Source organism: Physeter macrocephalus, chromosome 7 (assembly GCF_002837175.3).
Source record: "Physeter macrocephalus isolate SW-GA chromosome 7, ASM283717v5, whole genome shotgun sequence".
Lineage (NCBI taxonomy): Eukaryota > Metazoa > Chordata > Mammalia > Artiodactyla > Physeteridae > Physeter > Physeter macrocephalus.
The window spans coordinates 158,397,694-158,416,324 of record NC_041220.1 but is presented as its reverse complement, the minus strand read 5'-3'; the positions used below and the strand labels follow the sequence as shown (position 1 = coordinate 158,416,324).

Sequence of the window (18,631 nt, the reverse complement as noted above, 5' to 3'; positions counted from 1 at the left end):
ACCATACGACCCAGCCATCCCACTACTGGGCATATACCCTGAGAAAACCATAATTCAAAAAGAGCCATGTACCACAGTGTTCACTGCAGCTCTATTTACAATAGCCAGGAGATGGAAGCAACCTAAGTGTCCATCGTCGGATGAATGGATAAAGAAGGTGTGGCACATATACACAATGGAATATTGCTCAGCCATAAAAAGAAACGAAATTGAGTTATTTGTAGTGAGGTGGATAGACCTAGAGTCTGTCATACAGAGTGAAGTAAGTCAGAAAGAGAAAAACAAATACCGTATGCTAACGCCTGTATATGGAATCTAAAAAAACAAAAAGAAATGGTTCTGAAGCACCTAGGGGCAGGACAGGAATAAAGATGCAGATGTAGAGAATGGACTTGAGGACACGGGGAGAGGGAAGGGTAAGCTGGGACGAAGTGAGAGAGTGGCATGGACATATATACTCTACCAAATGTAAAATAGATAGCTAGTGGGAAGCAGCTGCATAGCACAGGGACATCAGCTCCGTGCTTTGTGACCACCTAGAGGGGTGGGATAGGGAGGGTGGGAGGGAGACGCAAGCGGGAGGGGATATGGGGTTATGTGTATATGTATAGCTGATTCACTTGGTTATAAAGCAGAAACTAACACACCATTCATTGTAAACTCCAATTAAACTCCAATAAAGATGTTAAAAACAAAACAAAACAAATATGACTTCAGGTAACATTTATGCTTCACTGATAGCTTCTTATATTTGAATATCTTAAAATTGCTAAATTATAAAAGTATTTGCATCCAGAAATAGGACCTTATTTTTTTTTAAGATAAAGAGAAGAAAGGCATTAAACATGGATTTTCTTGTCATTGCTGGGAATTCCATACGTTTGTAATTTCAAAATTAGCTCCCATAAGCCTCCATTGGTGAGACTGAGCTTTGAAGGTCTTTGTTCTAAATCAAAACCTAGCAAACTCATTTCAATGAGATACCAGAAAAGAGAGAACATGGCCTAAAAATGCCTCCTACAAAAAGCAGAACATGGTCTTAAGCTGCACCATATTATTTCCTTATTAATAGTGTCATAGCTTGTATGCTTTCAACGAAGGAAGGGAAAAGTCTTAGATCAGTGAAACCCATGGGTGACTTGTCTTATCATCTTTCTCCAGGGCCCCCTTCTTTGATGCAGTTATGCCGCCTTAGAATTTGGAAGTGCTTTGGGATCAAGCAGCATCGTAAGATCACCGGACTCAGCCTCCCTGAGGAGCTGAAATGGTTTCTCCTCCACATTTAAATGTGTCAAGGGAATGGCGTCACAAACAACAGACAAACGTTATCGAGTGTTGAGGCCACTGGGATTTTAAAATAAAGGGAGGTTTATTAGAGTTTGGCTAGTTTTTGTTGTTTTTTTTTTTCAAGATTTTTATTTGTAAAGGAACATACTGGGTACTTTTGTGTTATTGGTTGGAGGGCATGAAAAATTCCACCAAACCCCTCCGCCCGCTGCCGCCTAGAAGAGGGTGGCTAAGATAACAACTATGTTGTTGAATGTGCCAAGCACTGAGCTGGGAACCCTTTACGCTGCGCCTAATTTAGCTCTCACAGCAACCCCACCAGGTGGGTACTGTGCTCTCCCCTTCTCCAGGTGAGACCCTGAGACTCAGGGAAGTCATTTTGTCCCGTTACCCCCAGTGAGGACAGGCAGCCAGATTCGAGTGTAGGTTTTCTATTGCTAACCTGGGGACATGTGAGGGAGACAGAAGTTTCCAGTATCACTCTCCTGGCTCCATCTCTGCTACGAGGGAAAGAATATTAAAGAAGCAAGACATTTCTTTGACTACGTCTGACTGTATTTTTTTAACCTTCCCTGTTCTTATGACAAGACCACCGCTGCCCTAGTATAGGATAGTGGGCAGTTCTTTTCTCAACCAAATGTGCTATACGTATCAGGCATCTTCTAGAACCGTGCTGTTCAGTGCAATAGCTACTAGCCCAGTGGTTCTCAACCAGGGGCGATTTTTCCCCTTAGGGGGTATTTGGCAATGTCTGGAGACTTTTTTGATTGTCACAACTGAGGGCGAGGGTACGCCTGGCCAGTGGGTAGAGGCCAGGACTGTTGCTAAATACCCTGCAGTACACAAGACAGCCACCACAGCAAAGCATGATCCAGCCCAAAATGTCAACAGTGCCGAGGTTGAGAAACGCTACACTAGCCGTATGTGGCTATTCAAAAAATGTAAATTAATTAAAATGAGATACAATTAAAAGTCCAGTTCCTCAGAGTCATTAGCCACATTTCGGATGTTTAATAACCACACATGGCCAGTGACTACTGTATTGGACAGCACAGGCACGTATAGATCATCGCAGAAAGTTCTGTTGTTCCATCGTTGCAGAAATTCCTATTTGACAGCCCTCTTCAGATGCTCGACAAATGGATTTTAACCGCCTTTCAGTTTCTGGTTTATATGAGACCTGTGATGTAATTTAGTAATGATGGCTGTAGTTTGTCTTCTCTCTGAGACATGAGTTTGGGGCTCCATTGGATCAAGAGAAAGTAAGAAAATGTTGTACCCACTTAAGGCAAATCCTTACCTGTAAGATGACATATGGCCTAGATGACCTGTAAAGATATTTCCTATGTAATTTTTTGTGATTCTAAATTCAACTTGCTATATGAAAAAGAAGACTGCAGAATATTGTTCTAAAATGCCCAACTAGTTACCCAGAAGATGGCGCTGCTGGCACACAATCATTTAAGCAAAAGAGTCGCTCCTCATAAATGACCCATTGTAAGATGGTTTTCAACATAGGCTCTGGAAATTTCCATGCAGGGATGAAAACTTTGTAGTGGTAAATTCCATTGACACTGGGTTTGCTTCTGTTCCACTGTGCTCAGAAATTCCAATGTGAATTTATATCACCTCCCTGCTTTTTTTTTTTTCTTTCTTGGTCTGATCATGTTTACATTTTTAACTGCTCAGAATTTAGACAGAAAATGAAAACAGCATACCACTTGCTAGTTCAGTTAATTTCATTCGTTCATTTGTTCAGGACATATGTAGTGAGTGCCAGGCACTATTCTAGGCACCAGGGTAGCCACAGTGAAGGAGATGGGCAAAGGTACTGACTTTCTGGATCTCACACTCTAGTCGGGAGAATCATTTGCTAAGGAGTAAGGAGCTTAGGCATTTTGCTATAGTTTTCTTTTTGAAAACACTAGTTTTTGTTTTTTTTTAAAAATAGCCTGGTTTCTCATAGAAAATGTATCGGACAGAATGTTGCTTATGTTAATCTTCTCTCGGCCAAATTCTCTGAGTTTAACCCAGGACTGTACAAAAATACTGGAACAGCATTTTTCTTCTCAGATCTTCCAGCCAGTTAACCAATTTGCAAATCCATATAATAGATGGTCATCTGCACAAATGGGAAAAATACCACCACCACCTGCCTCATTGCAACTTAGGAAAATTTCAAATTACTTCACTGAGCAGTGCTCAGAAAGAAGATTCTATTTAAATAGGAAGTCTATTTTTATGAGTCTAGATGTGGTTATATTTATAAGTGATATGTACCTTTGAACGCTTTATCATCACGATCTGGCACAGCCTCATAAATTCTATCATCAAAGCTGGTTCGGTGACATTTAATAGAACCCCCCCCTTTTTGAATGAGGGATGTAAATTTTTAGCATCGTGAAACCATCTTTTAAAAATGCTAATTACTTTGTCTGTTTTAAGAGTGCAAACTTCCCACATATTTCTTGTAGCCCAGTCTCATATTGTAAGTTTACTACATTCCCTTGGTTTTATCCAGTAGAAACGCTGACCAGTTGGTACAAGAAGAAGGCAAGAAGAGGCCTGCGGAGGATGATTGATTTATTCTGCGTTTATATTGGGGCTAATTGACATGGTTTGATACTCCATGTTCCAGGCTGGAGTAGTTAGTCATCAAGCAGTCACTCGGGCTCAGAAACAATGGAACGAGATGTGCTCTGCTGTCTGATCTGGGGCACGGGGGGTGGGGGGGGCACTTACAATCTGATGAAAGCCCAGCATTAGGGCTAGTGTAAAAGATCTGATCAGCAACAAAATCAGCTAAACAACAGCTCGCATTTTGGAGGGCTTGCTAAGGGCTGGACCCCTTGCACCAGTGTTTTATAAGCCTTACCCTCCAACCTTCACAACTCTGGTATCCCCATTTTACAGATGGGGGTGCACAGGGGGAAAGGAATTTGCAAAGAGTCACAGGTGGTGAAGCCAGAGTTTAATGCAGAAGCCAGAGCTCTTAACCATTATACGCCCTGCCTTCTATTTTCTTCAGTAAATCCCAGAGCTCTGGTTCCTGGGTCCTAAAGCCCCTGCTTAGTTTCCCGGAAGGCCTTGGAAGTGGAGGCGGAGCCATGTCCTTAGGTCAAAGGTCTCGGCATGAGGTCAGGAGGCCGTGCCGGGTTTAGATCGAACCTCACCCAACTCTTACCCCAGCCACGGGAACCAGCCTGGGAGCCCCCAGACTTGCTGCGTCTTGAAGCAGGTGGGTCAGCCTTGCCCTGCCACTGATGCTGGTGAACAGTGCCTTCCCGTGGGACCAAGCCCAGTGTGCCAAAGGAAGTTTTTTTCGAACTGAGAGTATTTGGTACTGACTTTGTCAGTGGAAAATCGTTATCTGTAATGGGCAGGGTGGAGGGGAAGCTGTCTGGGCTTTGAACAACATCGTCTGGCTGTGCATTTGCGAGTTCTGCATGTTTTTTTTTTCTTGCTGTATTAGCGTTCTATTGCCGCATAACAAAGTGTCACAAACTTAGTGGCTTAAAGCAACATGAATTTATTATCTCACAGTTTCTGTAGGTCAGAGGTCCAGGCATGGCGTGACTGCATTCTCTGCTCAGGGACTCACAGGGCTGAAATCAAGGTGTTGGCTAAGGCCACAGTTCTCATCCAGGGCTCAGGGGTCTTCCTCCAAGATGACTGGTTGTTGGTAGAATTCACTACCTTGCACCTGCGGGACTCAGGTCCCTGTTTTCATGCCTGCTAGCTGTCAGCTGAGGACAGCTGTCAGTATCTAGAGACCACCCACAGTTCCCTGCCATGTGGTCCCCTCCGTAGCAAGTTCACAACATGGATTCTGGCTTTCTTCCAGGCCGTGGAGTGCATCTCCCTGCATTCCTATGCTGTGACCAGCTGGAGGAAACTCTCTGCTTCTAAAGGGCCCACCTGATGAGGTCAGGCCTACCTGGATAATCTCCTGATTTGGGACCTTAATTACACCTGTAAAATCCCTTCAAATGAGCACCTAGATTAGCGTTTAATTTAATAACTAGCGGAAGGAGTGGGCACACCAGGGGCCCAGAAGCTTGGGGGCCACTTTAGAATTCTGCCTACCATACCTACTAATGGCTAATAACCATCAATGTTGTGTCAATTTATCTGAGGGCCGATATATAATAACATGATAATGATTGTTTTTGTTATATAATCAAACATGTATATAGTGCTTACTCTATATCAGGCATGGCTCTAAGAATTTCACAAACATCAAGTCATTTAATACTTATAATAATCCTGTGATATACATTTTACAGCCAAGGAGACAGCCACAGAGAGGTCAGGTAACTTCCCCCAGGTCATACAGGACTGTCAGGGACCACCTAATTCCTTTCATCACATGAAGCCTAGATCAACAAGTTTGGCAATGATGAAGGAAGGGCTAGGTGGGGCCAAGAAGTGGGACTTCTTAGCCTTGCCTCCATTCCCTCTGGAGCCTGCTCACTAAGTACGAGGTCACTGGCATGCCTGCCTGTGGGTGAGGTGGTGGAGTGCGGCTCTCCCTTGTACTGGCTGTCACGATGCTTCTGTAAATCTAGGTATGTTGTGGGCTGAATGTGTCCCACCAAAATTCATATGTCGAAATCCTAACCCCCAACGTGATGGTATTTGAGGTGGTGTCTTTGGGAGGTGATTAGGTCATAAAGATGGGGCCCTCATGCTGGAATTAGTGCTCTTATAACGGAGACCCCAGAGCATTCTATTGCCTCTTCCACCATGTGAAGACACAGTGAGAAGATGGCCATCTAAGAGCCAAAGGCTGGTCCTCACCGAACACCACATCTACTGCCACCTTGATCTTAGACTTCCCAGCCTCCAGAAGTGTGAGGAGTAAATACTTGTTGTTTAAGCCGCCCAGGCTATGGTGTTTTTGTGATGGCAGCTCGAATGGCACCAAGACAAGGAAGGACAGTTTCAACTAGGCAGATGTTTTACAGGAGACTTCACTACCGTTTATAGAAACCAGAAGGGAAACCAAGTAACATGCTTATAACATGCAGCTATGTTTGCTACTGGTCCACCTCCTGGCCCCTGGCCAACTTCCCTCAGGCAGAGGACATTGGTCCTTCCCTCTCCCGACTTCCCTTCAGCACTTACCTGTGATGTCTCCTCCACGCCCAGGAGCGTGAAGCCCAGAGACGGACAGGAGCCTCCAGGTCTGCCTCCTGCTCAAGGCCCACCTTGCGTACTCTAGTTTCCCGTCTGATTCCTTGGGGATGTCACAGGAAGTCTCTTCTATCAGATGGCCCGGCAGCCCCCAAATGCCAGAGGCACTCACCATCAGAGGCAGGATAAGGGGGACTTCTGTTGCATGTAACCTGGAGGTTTGTTTCGGTGAGTCGGGAACAGGAGCTTCCAGGCCTTCCTGTGTCTTTCTCTGGTCCCACCCTCTAGAGTGTGTTGCGCTCCGGTTTGGCTTCCTCCGTGGACTCGTCTTGGCGAGGAATGTGGCAGGCATTCTTGGCACGCTCTCCTCAGTACAGAAAAGGGCCCAGCCTTCACGCCGTATCCCCCATGACGTGCTGGAGGAGAACGTCCTCCGGTCTAATACACCCTACGAGACCTTTGGACTCCTTCAAGTGTATAAATTCTCACTGATTTGCCAAGAATTGATTTTCTACCCTTTACTTCACAAAATCCATTGTGAAGCCGAAGCAAGTAAAATTGATTTCCACTCACTTTCCTCCCCACCCAAGGTCTCTTTGCTCACTCCAGGCGATATGAGATTTTTTTTTCAACTTTCTATGCCCTTTTGAAAAGCTTTTTCTTCTTTAAAGGACAGTGAAATCACGTGGTTCTACAGGCCTGTGTGGGAATTTTAATGTGATGTTTTAAGTGTTTAAGCTTCATTGGCTTAGAAGATACCTCTGCTGGAAGATACTTCTGTTAGCAGATAACTCTGCTGGATGCCTGAGTACTTACGTTGTAAACATTGGGCTAGGATCATGAAAACTGGGGACGGCAGCATCCTGCTTCTTGTCCGATTCACATGTTGTGTGTTTGACTTAAGAATGCACTTCAGAAAGCCTCAGGTGGAAATTTCTTCCTCTGAGTTGCATTGTACAGACTCAAATGTAGTGGGTCTGCGTTTTATCCTTCTACGTAGGATATAAGAAATGTCCCATTTCTTTTACTTCTCAAGTGAATTGGTTCCAAACCGCTATCATCCTGGCTGGAAATTCAGCATCAGTCATAATATGGACCCCACTGAAGGGTTAAGCAGAGATCTCAAGGGTCTTAGGGTACCCGGAACATGCAAGGAGGGCCTCCTGGTCTTAGGTCGAGGTGGGCGCTGATAATGTTTGTTGTCCAGTCCCACGTGGTTTCTTGGATACGGGAGGCTCTGTGGCAACCACGTGACCTAATGCTCAGATGGAGGCTGGGGGCCCTGGTGCCTGAGAGCCAGCCTCCCTCGAGACACCCTGTAGCAATTCTCTCTCAACGCTGTGCCACTTCTCCAAGCTGTTGTGTGGGAAGAGGGCCTGAGCACGCGCTTCTGGCACCCACCCCCAAACCACAGTCCCCTTTCAGTGTTGGGGGAATTAATGTCTCCCCATGTTAACAGATTCCACCCTAGGTCTCCAAGTGTTCTCTGCCTTCAAGCTCTGGGAAAACTTAACATGATCCCCTCAGTGAGTTTCAGAAATGCAAGCCAGGAAAGTGGGCACTTAACACAAAAGGTGCCTGCCTTTAGGGGACCCCAGCCTCCAATCCCGAATTATAAATGTTCGTGAGCCCAGGGAAGTCCAGGCTCGGGTAGTTTCTATTGTTCCAGTGAAACAGGCAGACTGGGTAGGAGAAGGCGACTTTGTAGGTCAGAGGGTGGAAAAGGTGTGAAGTGATTGTCTCCAAGAGTGGAAAAGTTAACTGTACCAGAGAACCATGGTGGGATAGCTGGGTATGCACAGTACCCAGCTGAGATCTGTCGTCATGATTGTGTTTCTCCTCCAGCAACCCTCAGCGCTCAAGTGCAGCCCTGGCATGGGTGAAGTGCTGGGAAAGAGGGACAAGGGAGTTAAGAGGAGTACAGCTCTATTTACAATAGCCAGGATGTTATATATGGAATCTAAGAAAAAAAAAATGTCATGAAGAGATTAGTGGTAGGACGGGAATAAAACACAGACCTACTAGAGCATGGACTTGAGGATGGGGAGGGGGAAGGGTAAGCTGGGACGAAGCGAGAGAGTGGCATGGACATATATACACTCCCAAATGTAAAACAGATAGCTAGTGGGAAGCAGCCGCATAGCACAGGGAGATCAGCTCGGTGCTCCGTGACCACCGAGAGGGGTGGGATAGGGAGGGTGGGAGGGAGAGGCAAGAGAGAAGGGATGTGGCGATATATGTAAATATATAGCTGGTTCGCTTTGTTGTAAAGGAGAAACTAACACACCATTGTAAAACAGTTATACTCCAATAAAGATGTTTAAAAAAAAAAGGAGTACACAGTGGTATGGTAGCTGTCTAAACTGGGCAAGGAGGGATAGGAGGACAGGGCTGGTAGACAGTAAAAAAGTGGTAGGGCCGGTGGCTTGGATGTCCCAGTGACCTCAGTGAGTCAAAGAGCTATTGGTATCTAGAGCCAGAGGGACTGATTGTTAGTGAGAGGCTGGAAATCAAGATTTTAGAGGTAGTTTGGTTATTGGAGATGACAGACCTGTGAAAAAGTGAGTGCATTAAGTGGGTGGGTTAAGGAAAAGATCATTGGAACTGAAGGCTGCAAGGAACAGAGAAGTGAGGACGTAGGGTGAATTACCTTCTCCGTGAGCGGGAAAATTGCCAAAAACAATGACAAGCATAAAAGATTAAGAGGGAGACAGAGAGCTAGGTCTAAACACCAGACCTTTGTCGATGACCGTAACAAAGAGGGGTGAGGGGTTGTATCCTCTGGCGATATTCCTTTAAAAGGAGTTAGAGGTTTGAGGGAGGAGGGATAGAAATGATCTAGAACAGAGGTTGGCAGAGAATGATTAGCAGACCCAATCCATCTTGCCTCCTGTTTTTGTAAATAAAATTTTCTTGGAACAGAGTGACACCCATTCATTTACATATTCTCAATGTCTGCTCTGGCACTACGTCAAAGTTGAGTAGTTGTGACAGAGACCATAAGGCCTGCAAAGCCTAAATTACTTACTGTCTGGTCCTTCACAGAAAAAAGTTTGCTGACCCCTGAGCTCGAATTAGCAGTGAAGAATATTAACTTCACAGTGAAAAGAAAGCACAATTAATATCACAATAACTTATGTTATGTCAAGTCTTTCTGTTCCTTTCAGTTTGGGTCTGCTCTCGGTCACCAGATCAAACATTTTGACTCAATAGATATTTTTTTTCCACAGTGAAATCAACCCATTGGATGGTTGAAATGACAGAATGACTGGCCACTTTAACTTTGTGCGTGGATATATTTTTCCATGTAAGCCAAAGCCAGCGTACGTGATTATAATGTATGAAATGTACGGAGGTAAATTTCATCAGGTGCCAATCCAGACTGCCAATTATTCAAACATAAACCCCAGGCTATAGCACTACCCTATGGCTTGTTAGGGTACTGAGTAAAGATGCTAGTGGATCTGGCTTCCACAACCAATTTCCTGTTCTAGCTTACCTTGTTCCTTGCTATTAGTCTTAAGAATGGGAAACTGTCCTACATGGCTTTGCCCAGTGTAATGAGACAGGCAAGCATAGCATTCCTAGAATAGTCGATCTGAGGTTTGCCAGGGGTCACTCACATTCCTTCTCTGGAAAGTTTGAATCAAGCAAAACAAAGGCTCAGAGAACGGTCAACTGTGTCAAGTAAATGGTGGGGCACTGGAGTAAATATTCACGTGTGCCTATTGTTAAGCTTCTTGAAATTATCTTTTTTATTCCTTCTCTTTCTGGAACCTGAAATCTATACGGCTTCTTCTATGAGATCTTTGTCCTTTCACTTAAACTAGCTTGAGTAGATTCTATTCCTTGGAACCAAATGATCACTGACACCGTCTTGAGTGCCAGATTCTTGGTCATAAGGGGGTCCATTGTCTTGTCTCTTTTAGGATTAAGATGTGCTCCCCAGGCCAGTCGTCCTTTGTACCCTTTGTCATAAGGAGAAAACAATATGGAGGGAGCAGCTCAAATGCAAATCAGTCTTTACCCTTGGGAAGACCGTCAACAAACAGCACTAACCTGACGGAAGCCGAGTCAATAGGTACACTTTCTGTAACAGATACACCTTTCTCGTCTTACTAGGACGGACTGACCCTTGAATAGCAAGAGCCACTGGGGTTATTTGCCACCCAAAGATAGCCTAGGGATACTCGCAGACAAAGCTAAGAGTGATCATTTGAGGTGCACATGGTTTCCTCGGAAGGTTTTTATTAACTAGAACATCACCTTGGTCGTTTTCCTCCCTACATGTTCCAGAACTGACATTAACCGTGGTGTTTGTAGAAATGTGTTTCACATGTGGTTGTATCAGTTATGCTCTGAACCAGTCAAACTGCAGTGACGGAAAAAAGTTAAAACAAAAAAAATTCCTCCAGAGCCCCTAGCTACTGACAGTTACTGATGGAAACAGGCCCTGTTGTGCCCTTTGGCTTATTGATAAGTTCTGCTGATCCAGTCACTTCCTATGTTAGTTGGGTTTAGTGAGAATGTGTTCTGCTGTTTGGGGATTTAGCAGCAGAAGAGAGGAAGAACGAAGCACGTGTACTAGTACCAGCTACTACGAAAACACTACCCCAGAGATGTGGAAAGCTTTTGATTGGTGAAAATCCTGATGTCTCAGATTCCAAGGCTCTAAGCGGACTCTCTTTTCCACGCCTGATCAGTGATGACTCCTTTCCCTCTGATGAATGAATAAGCAGCTCTCTGGCTTTAGGTCAATAAACTGTAGATGGAAGGCAGCCATTCTACAGGCATCCCCCACCATGGTAGTGATGCCAAATTGGTTGTTCAATGAGGCTGGTAGATAGTTTCCTGATGCTGTGGGTTTCTGTGTCTCATGGGATTTCCGCTCTAGGTCCGGACTGGAGACAGCTACTTTATTTTTATTTATTTGTTTATTTTTTTTAGCATCATGGATTTTATATTCCCTAAGTTTTTAATTTTTATTTTAAAAAATTTTTACTGAAGTAGAGTTGATTTACAATATTGTGTTAGTTTCAGGTATACTGCAGGGTGATTCACTTACACATATTATACATATATCCATTCTTTTTCAGATTCTTTTCCCATATAGGCCGTGACAGAGCACTGAGTAGAGTTTCCTGTGCTAAACAGTAGATCCTTATTAGTTATCTATTTTGTATATAGTAGCGTGTATCTGTCAATCCCAATCTCCCAATGTATCCCTCCCCTCTCCCCTCTGGTAACCATAAGTTTGTTTTCTACATCTGTGGAGACAACTCCTTTAGAAGGGAGAAAAACTTTAGTTTGATGCGAGACTTCCACCTCTAGCATGCTCGGAGAAGTCATGCAAACAAATGACTTTTCCTGTAAACTTTCATCGTCTTAGGTTTGTCAGTGGTGAGCAAAGGTCTCTCTTTAAGTGGAGAGTCGTGGAATAATGAGCGTCTCTGAATAAGTTGGTTAGCCATGAAAAGAATGACTCAGAAATTAGTTAGGAAGCTTGTTTTCATCTGATGTGGACTAGCAGGACAATATTGGACACTTGGCTGCTCTCAGTTTACAGGAGCCCTTCAGCAAACGCTTTACCTGACCTAGTGGACGCAACATAATGACAATAGCTTATTTAAAAAAAAAATTTATTTGGTTGAGGTAGAGTTGCTTTACAGTGTTGTGTTAGTTTCTCCTGTACAGCAAAGTGATTCCGTTATACATATATACACATTCTTTTTTATGTTCCTTTCCATTACGGTTTATCGTAGGATATTGAATATAGTCCCCTGTGCTATAGAGTAAGACCTTGTTGTTTATCCATTCTCTATATAATAGTTTGCATGTGCTAACCCCAAACTCCCAATCCATCCCTCCCCTACGCCCTTCCCCTTTGGTAACCGTTAGTTTGTCTTCTGTGTCTGTGAGCCTGTTTCTCTTTTGTAAATAAATTCATTTGCACTATTTTTTTAGATTCCACGTATAAGTGATATCATATGGTATTTGTCTTTCTCTCTCTGACTTACTTCACTTAGTATGATAATCTGTAGGTCCATCCATGTTGCAGCAAATGGCAATATTTCATTCTTTTTTACGGTTGAGTAGTATTCCATTCTGTATATATGTACAATGCAATATTGTAGATATGGTAGAGAACATATGGTATATAGATATATCTTCTTTTCAAAAAAATTGTTTTATTTTATTTTATTTATTTATAATTTTTGGCTGCGTTGGGTCTTCACTGCTGCGTGCGGGCTTTCTCTAGTTGCGGTGACCAGGGTCTACTCTTTCTCACGGTGAGCAGGCTTCTCATTGCAGTGGCTTCTCTTGTTGTGGAGCACGGGCTCTAGGTGCACGGGCTTCAGTAGTTGTGGCTCACAGGCTCTAGAGCGCAGGCTCAGTAGTTGTGGCGCACGGGCTTAGTTGCTCCGCGGCCTGTGGGATCTTTCCGGACCAGCGATTGAACCCTTGTCCCCTGCATTGGCAGGCGGATTCTTAACCACTGCACCACCAGGGAAGTCCCTGGATATATCTTCTTTATCCATTCATCTGTTGATGGACACTTAGGTTGCTTTCATGTCTTGGCTATTGTGAATAGTGCTGCTACGAACATTGGGGTGCATGTAGCTTTTCGAATTGTAGTTTTGGACAATAGCTTTTGATAGTGGTATGCTGGTAAACGTTAAACATCCAGGTCTCCATGAAAAGAATACAAACATCTGATTTGTAGTGTTTATCAGGTTTTTTTTTCTCTAATTTTATTTATTTATGTATTTATTTTTGGCTGCGTTGGGTCTTCGTTGCTGTGCACGGGCTTTCTCTATTTGTGGCAAGCGGGGGCTACTCTTTGTTGCAGTGCACGGGCTTCTCATTGTGGTGGCTTCTCTTGTTGTGGAGCACGGGCTCTAGGTGTGCGGGCTTCAGTAGTTTCGGCACGCGGGCTCAGTAGTTGTGGTTCATGGGCTCTAGAGCGTAGGCTCGGTAGTTGTGGCATGCTGGTTCAGTGGTTGTGGCTCGCGGGCTCTAGAGCGCAGGCTCGGTAGTTGTGGCGCACGGGCTTAGTTGCTCCATGGCGTGTGGGATCTTCCCGGACCAGGGCTTGAACCCGTGTCCCCTGCATTGGCACGCGGATTCTTAACCACTGCGCCACCAGGGAGGTCCCCTTCAGTTCATTCTTTTTTTCATCAAGTAATAAATGCAGATGCTGTGCTATGGTCCAGAGATACTGCAGTTAAAAAAAAAAAAAATTGGACCAGAAACCCTACCCTCATGGAGTCCCCCAGCGAGAGGACGATAAAAAATAATACTAAAGGAACAGTCAATGAATATGTTAATGTGATAAACACAGTCAATAAGTAAAATATACAGTATGTCAGATGACGCTAAGTGCCATGAAGACAGGAAAACCAGACAAGCAGGAGGGAGAGTCGTGGTCAGAATTACGTGCTAATGGTGACAGTTCAACAGGGTATGCTTGCTGAAGAAGACCCGTAGGAACTTCCGTGAAATGCTTACAAATCTGGAGTTTATTACAGGAGAATAACATCCACTAGAGAAAGAGCATTCATAGGGATCTATTGTCCTCTGTCTGTAAGGGCTGTGGCACGATGCACTCTTGCTTTCTGATCAGGAGCCATAGATGTGTACATGGCACCCCTGGGAATCAGGGAACCCAAAATGGAGTCTTGGCTGGAGTTATTCATATTTTGCTGGTTCCCTATGCATACTTCTGCTGTGTAACCAGCTTTAACAACAGAGACTTCTGAGGGTCTCACCCTGACCAGGCGCAGATCATTAATCTGTCTATTGTCAATAAACAGTGCTGGCAAGCTGGTACGGACCTTCCCAAAGTCCTCAAACCCATGGTCACACAGCAGCATGATTAATTAATAGGTTTTATGCCTTGGCCGGGGGTCAGTGCCATACAGATGCATTTCTTATTTCAACAGAACAGCTTAGGCCAGTTATAGGCATGCTGCAATTAACTCTCATAGCACAGATTGCAATTCTTTTTTTTAAAATTGAACTCTAGTTGATTTTATAGTATTGTGTTAGTTTCAGGTGTACAGCAAAGTGATTCAGATCGATCTATCTATCTATCTATCTATCTGTATGTCTATATCCATATATATATTCTTTTTCACATTCTTTTCCATCATAGGTTATTACAAAAGGGATAAATTAGGAGTTTAAGATTAACAGGTACACACTACTATATATATAGTAGATAAAGACTGTATAGCACAGGGAACTATATAACTATATTCAATATCTTGTAGTAACCTATAACAGACTGCAGTTCTAAATATTAAGTCAGGGAGAGCTTAACTGAGAGCGTGACATTTAAGCCAAAATCACAGGGTGGTGACAGAAGCAGCTATGTAGGCAGCTGCCCGCACCACCCCTGGCAGGGAGATCAGCAAATGCCAAGGCCCTGGGGCAGGATTGTATTCAGTGGAACGCGAGGGGGTCTCTGAGGTCAAGGCTGAATAAATGATGGGGGAAAACGTAGTAGATGATCTCAAAGAGGTAAGGAGCAGATACCGGGTGGAAATCTGAATCATGTTGCCTTTGAAATGTTTCTGGACTTTGCCTTGTTTTTCCCTTCATGTTGCAATGGACTCTGTCAGTCCATTAGAACAGGAATTCTTTTTTATTTTTTAAGAGTTTTTTGATGTGGACTATTTTTAAAGTCTTTATTGAATTTGTTACAACATTGCTTCTGTTCCGTGTTTTGGTTTTTTGGCACTGAGGCATGTGGGATTTTAGTTCCCTGACCAGGGAATCGAAACCCACTCCCTGCATTGGAAGGCGAAGTCTTAACCACCGGACCACCAGGGAAGTCCCCAGGACAGGAATTCTTAACCTAGGAGTCTCTGGATAGAATTCAAGAGGCTTGTAAATTTGAATTTAAAAAAATCTATATTTTCATTAACCTCTAACTGAAGTTGAGCATTTCTTTCAATTAAGGATTCAGGCGTATATGTATAACTGAATCACTTTGCTGTACACCTGAAGCTCACACAACATTGTAAATCAACTATACTCTAAAATAAAATAAAATAAAATGTCAAGTAAAAGGTCAGCAGTGAATGAAAAAAAACACAAACAAACCAGGCAACCAGAGTAGTATTTGCAGTACTTGTTAACACTGCTATCCACAGATCTCACAGATATTTTTGTATCACACTGTAGTTCTTGCAAATATTCTGAAATACCTTTTCTGTTCCTCACTTTTCTGAAATTCCTGTAGTTATTAACCTGCTGCTAGATTGTGCATGACCACAATCTTCCTGTCTCTTGATTATTTTCATAACTGGAGTTGAACTCAGAAAGTTCTAAGGGAGTAGATTTGCAAGTTGCTAAGAGAGCAGATCTCAAAAGTTCTCACCACAAGAAAAATTTTGTAACTATGTATGATGATGAGTGTTAGCTAGATTCGTAGTGGTGATCATTTTGCAATATATACAAATATGGAATCATTATGTTGTACACTGGAAACTAATATAAGGTTATATGTCAAGTACACCTCAATTAAAAAAAAAAAAACCCAGCAGCACCACCACCAAAACAAAGCCAAACAAACAAACAAACAAACAGCTCTGGAGAATTCTGATGTCTTTGAGAGATTATCTGCGCCTTGTAAAATGAGCTGTGGAAGTTTAATTCCATTTGTAGCAATGTGCCTCTGTGGATTGACTTTTCAACACTGGTAACCATTAAAACGAGCGAAAAGGATGTGTGTCATGTTGATTAGATATCCAAACAGATGGGCCCCCGGCCTTATCAAAAACTACTCCACAGTCCAGTGTTTTCTTTTTTGAAACAAAGCGACAATAGCCTTCACACAAAAACGTCTTCCAGAAAATCCTGTAACTTGCATGTATGTGCTGTAGTGTTATTGTATTTGTTGTTATTTAGGGCGATAACGGAGAAGCACTTAACTTACATGTCATAAATTGATTCATTTTCTTTATTTTGTAAGATTCACTGAGGTAGACTTTACGTATAATTGATAGAACTTTACTAGCTGCAAAAAATAAAAAACGAGCTCAGCAAGAACATTTGCTATTAGCTGTTCCAAACAGATATGCAAGGTCTCCAGGATAACAGCTGGTATCTTGAGAAATTGAATTTTCCAGTGCCAGGTAAGGTTGATGAGGTATTATCTCCTGAATGGAATATATCATATAAGATTTGACAAGCTTGAATTAATACCTAATGTTCTCGAAAGGGGTGGGAAATGACTGGAGGGCAATCAGGGAGCGTTCCCAGAGAGGCCACAGACAAAGTGAAAGCAGGTAAATCTGAAAATGCACCCCATTAGCAGGTCACGAATGGACTGGCATCGGGCGTGTTATTGCTGAGGGTAAAATGAAAGCTTAAGGAGATGTGTGAACACAGCGGGGAACCAGCACCTCTGTTGATTTTCGCTTCTCAGGTAACCAGAGATTTGTTTATAGGGCTTGGCTATTCAGAAATGCTTTTGGCTGAAGCCTCCACTTAAAGAAAGAGAAAAGGCCTGCTCAGCCGTACCCTCTAGGCTGAGAAACTTGCACCCCTCGGGTTCTGTTTCAGTTATTGATCTGGGTTCTTACCGCATCTGGCAATCATCTAAATTCAGTGCTGACATCCAACATCTAATCCAGCAGCCCTTCCTCCATCCTTTGCGATGCAGTAGAATCTTCTGGAGTCCTCTTGGGTTCGCTGACTTCTTGGGCCTGTGGGTGTCCTCATTTGGGGGGTATTTAGGCCCTTCCCAGGGGACATCTGACAATGTCTGGAGATACTTACTGCCGTCTAGGGGGTAGAGGCTAATGATACTGCAAAACATTCTACAGTGTTCAGGACAGCACTCGCCACAAGGAACCCTGGCCTAGAATGTGAGCAACCAAGAGTGTGAAACCCTGGCGTAGAGAAGGGCGCACACAACTGCCTGGTAGTGTCAGGCTTGCAGAGACAAGGGTCTCGAAGGAGGACCAAAGTGGCCAGGGAAAGAAGGGAAGGGGAGGTATACCATTTTGTCTGTTCTGACACATTTTCCAAACACGACTCTGCTTTGGACTTAAGATTGCTTCATGGAAACTACTCACTTCTCTCCTGCTTTCATCTTTCCTGTGCATAAAAAAGGGCAGCCAGGATCAGGGAAGGCTAGCAAGGCTCTGGCACCACCCAGGAAAGCGTCCACACTTGGAACTCCTTTGTTCAGCTATCTTATGCTAAAATATTGATATACTGTCACCGAATATTGATCTGTCATATATCAATGATAATATATTGTGCATATGTCATCCTCCTAATTAATATTACGTTTAGCTCTTATCCAAATAAAGAACTTGAATGCAGTCATAACTCACACAGTGGAGCGACTGGGTGATAAATATTTTTTTTTTAACATCTTCATTGCAGTATAATTGCTTTACAATGATGTGCTAGTTTCTGCTTTATAACAAAATGAATCAGCCACACATATACATACATCCCCATGTCTCCTCCCTCTTATGTCTCCCTCCCACCCTCCCTATCCCACCCCTCTAGGTGGTCACAAAGCACCGAGCTGATCTCCCTGTGCTATGCGGCTGCTTCCCACTAGCTAGCTATTTTACATTTGGTAGTGTACATATGTCCATGCCACTCTCTTACTTTGTCCCAGCTTACCCTTCCCCTTCCCTGTGTCCTCAAGTCCATTCTCTACATCTGCGTCTTTTTTGTTGTTGTTGCACTACGCGGGCCTCTCACTGCTGTGGCCTCTCCCATTGCGGAGCGCAGGCTCTGGACGCGCAGGCTCAGCGGCCATGGCTAATGGGCCCAGCCGCTCCGCGGCATGTGGGATCCCCCCGGACCGGGGCACGAACCCGTGTCCCCTGCATCAGCAGGTGGACCCCCAACCACTGCACCACCAGGGAAGCCCTACATCTGCATCTTTATTCCTGTCCTGCCCCTAGATTCTTCAGAACCACGTTTGTTATTTTTTTTAGATTCCAAATATATGTGTTAGCATATGGTATTTGTTTTTCTCTTTCTGACTTACTTCACTCTGTATGACAGACTCTAGGTCCATCCACTTCACTACAAATAACTCAATTTTGTTTCTTTTTATGGATGAGTAATATTCCATTGTATATATGTGCCACATCTTCTTTAACCATTCATCTGTCGATGGACACTTAGGTTGCTTCCATGTCCTGGCTTTTGTAAATAGAGCTGCAATGAA

General features: G+C 43.7%; 1 protein-coding gene across 6 annotated transcripts in view; it reads left to right on the top strand.

Annotated features, from left to right (window-relative positions):
- The window catches only part of ASB9 (ankyrin repeat and SOCS box containing 9), a 261,642-nt gene that overhangs the window by 35,632 nt on the left and 207,379 nt on the right, over window positions 1–18,631 (top strand). For 3 of the 6 annotated variants that reach the window (XM_028492535.2, XM_028492537.2, XM_007121899.3), the window contains one exon: window positions 1,162–1,373. The exons of 1 other annotated variant lie outside the window; for it this stretch is intronic. In XM_028492535.2, coding sequence (XP_028348336.1) covers window positions 1,162–1,286 — 125 coding nt within the window. In that variant the 3' untranslated portion in view covers window positions 1,287–1,373. Of the gene's footprint in view, window positions 1–1,161; window positions 1,374–18,631 lie in introns of those variants that run through there. 2 more of the 6 variants (XM_007121902.2, XM_007121900.2) reach the window with 1 other exon arrangement.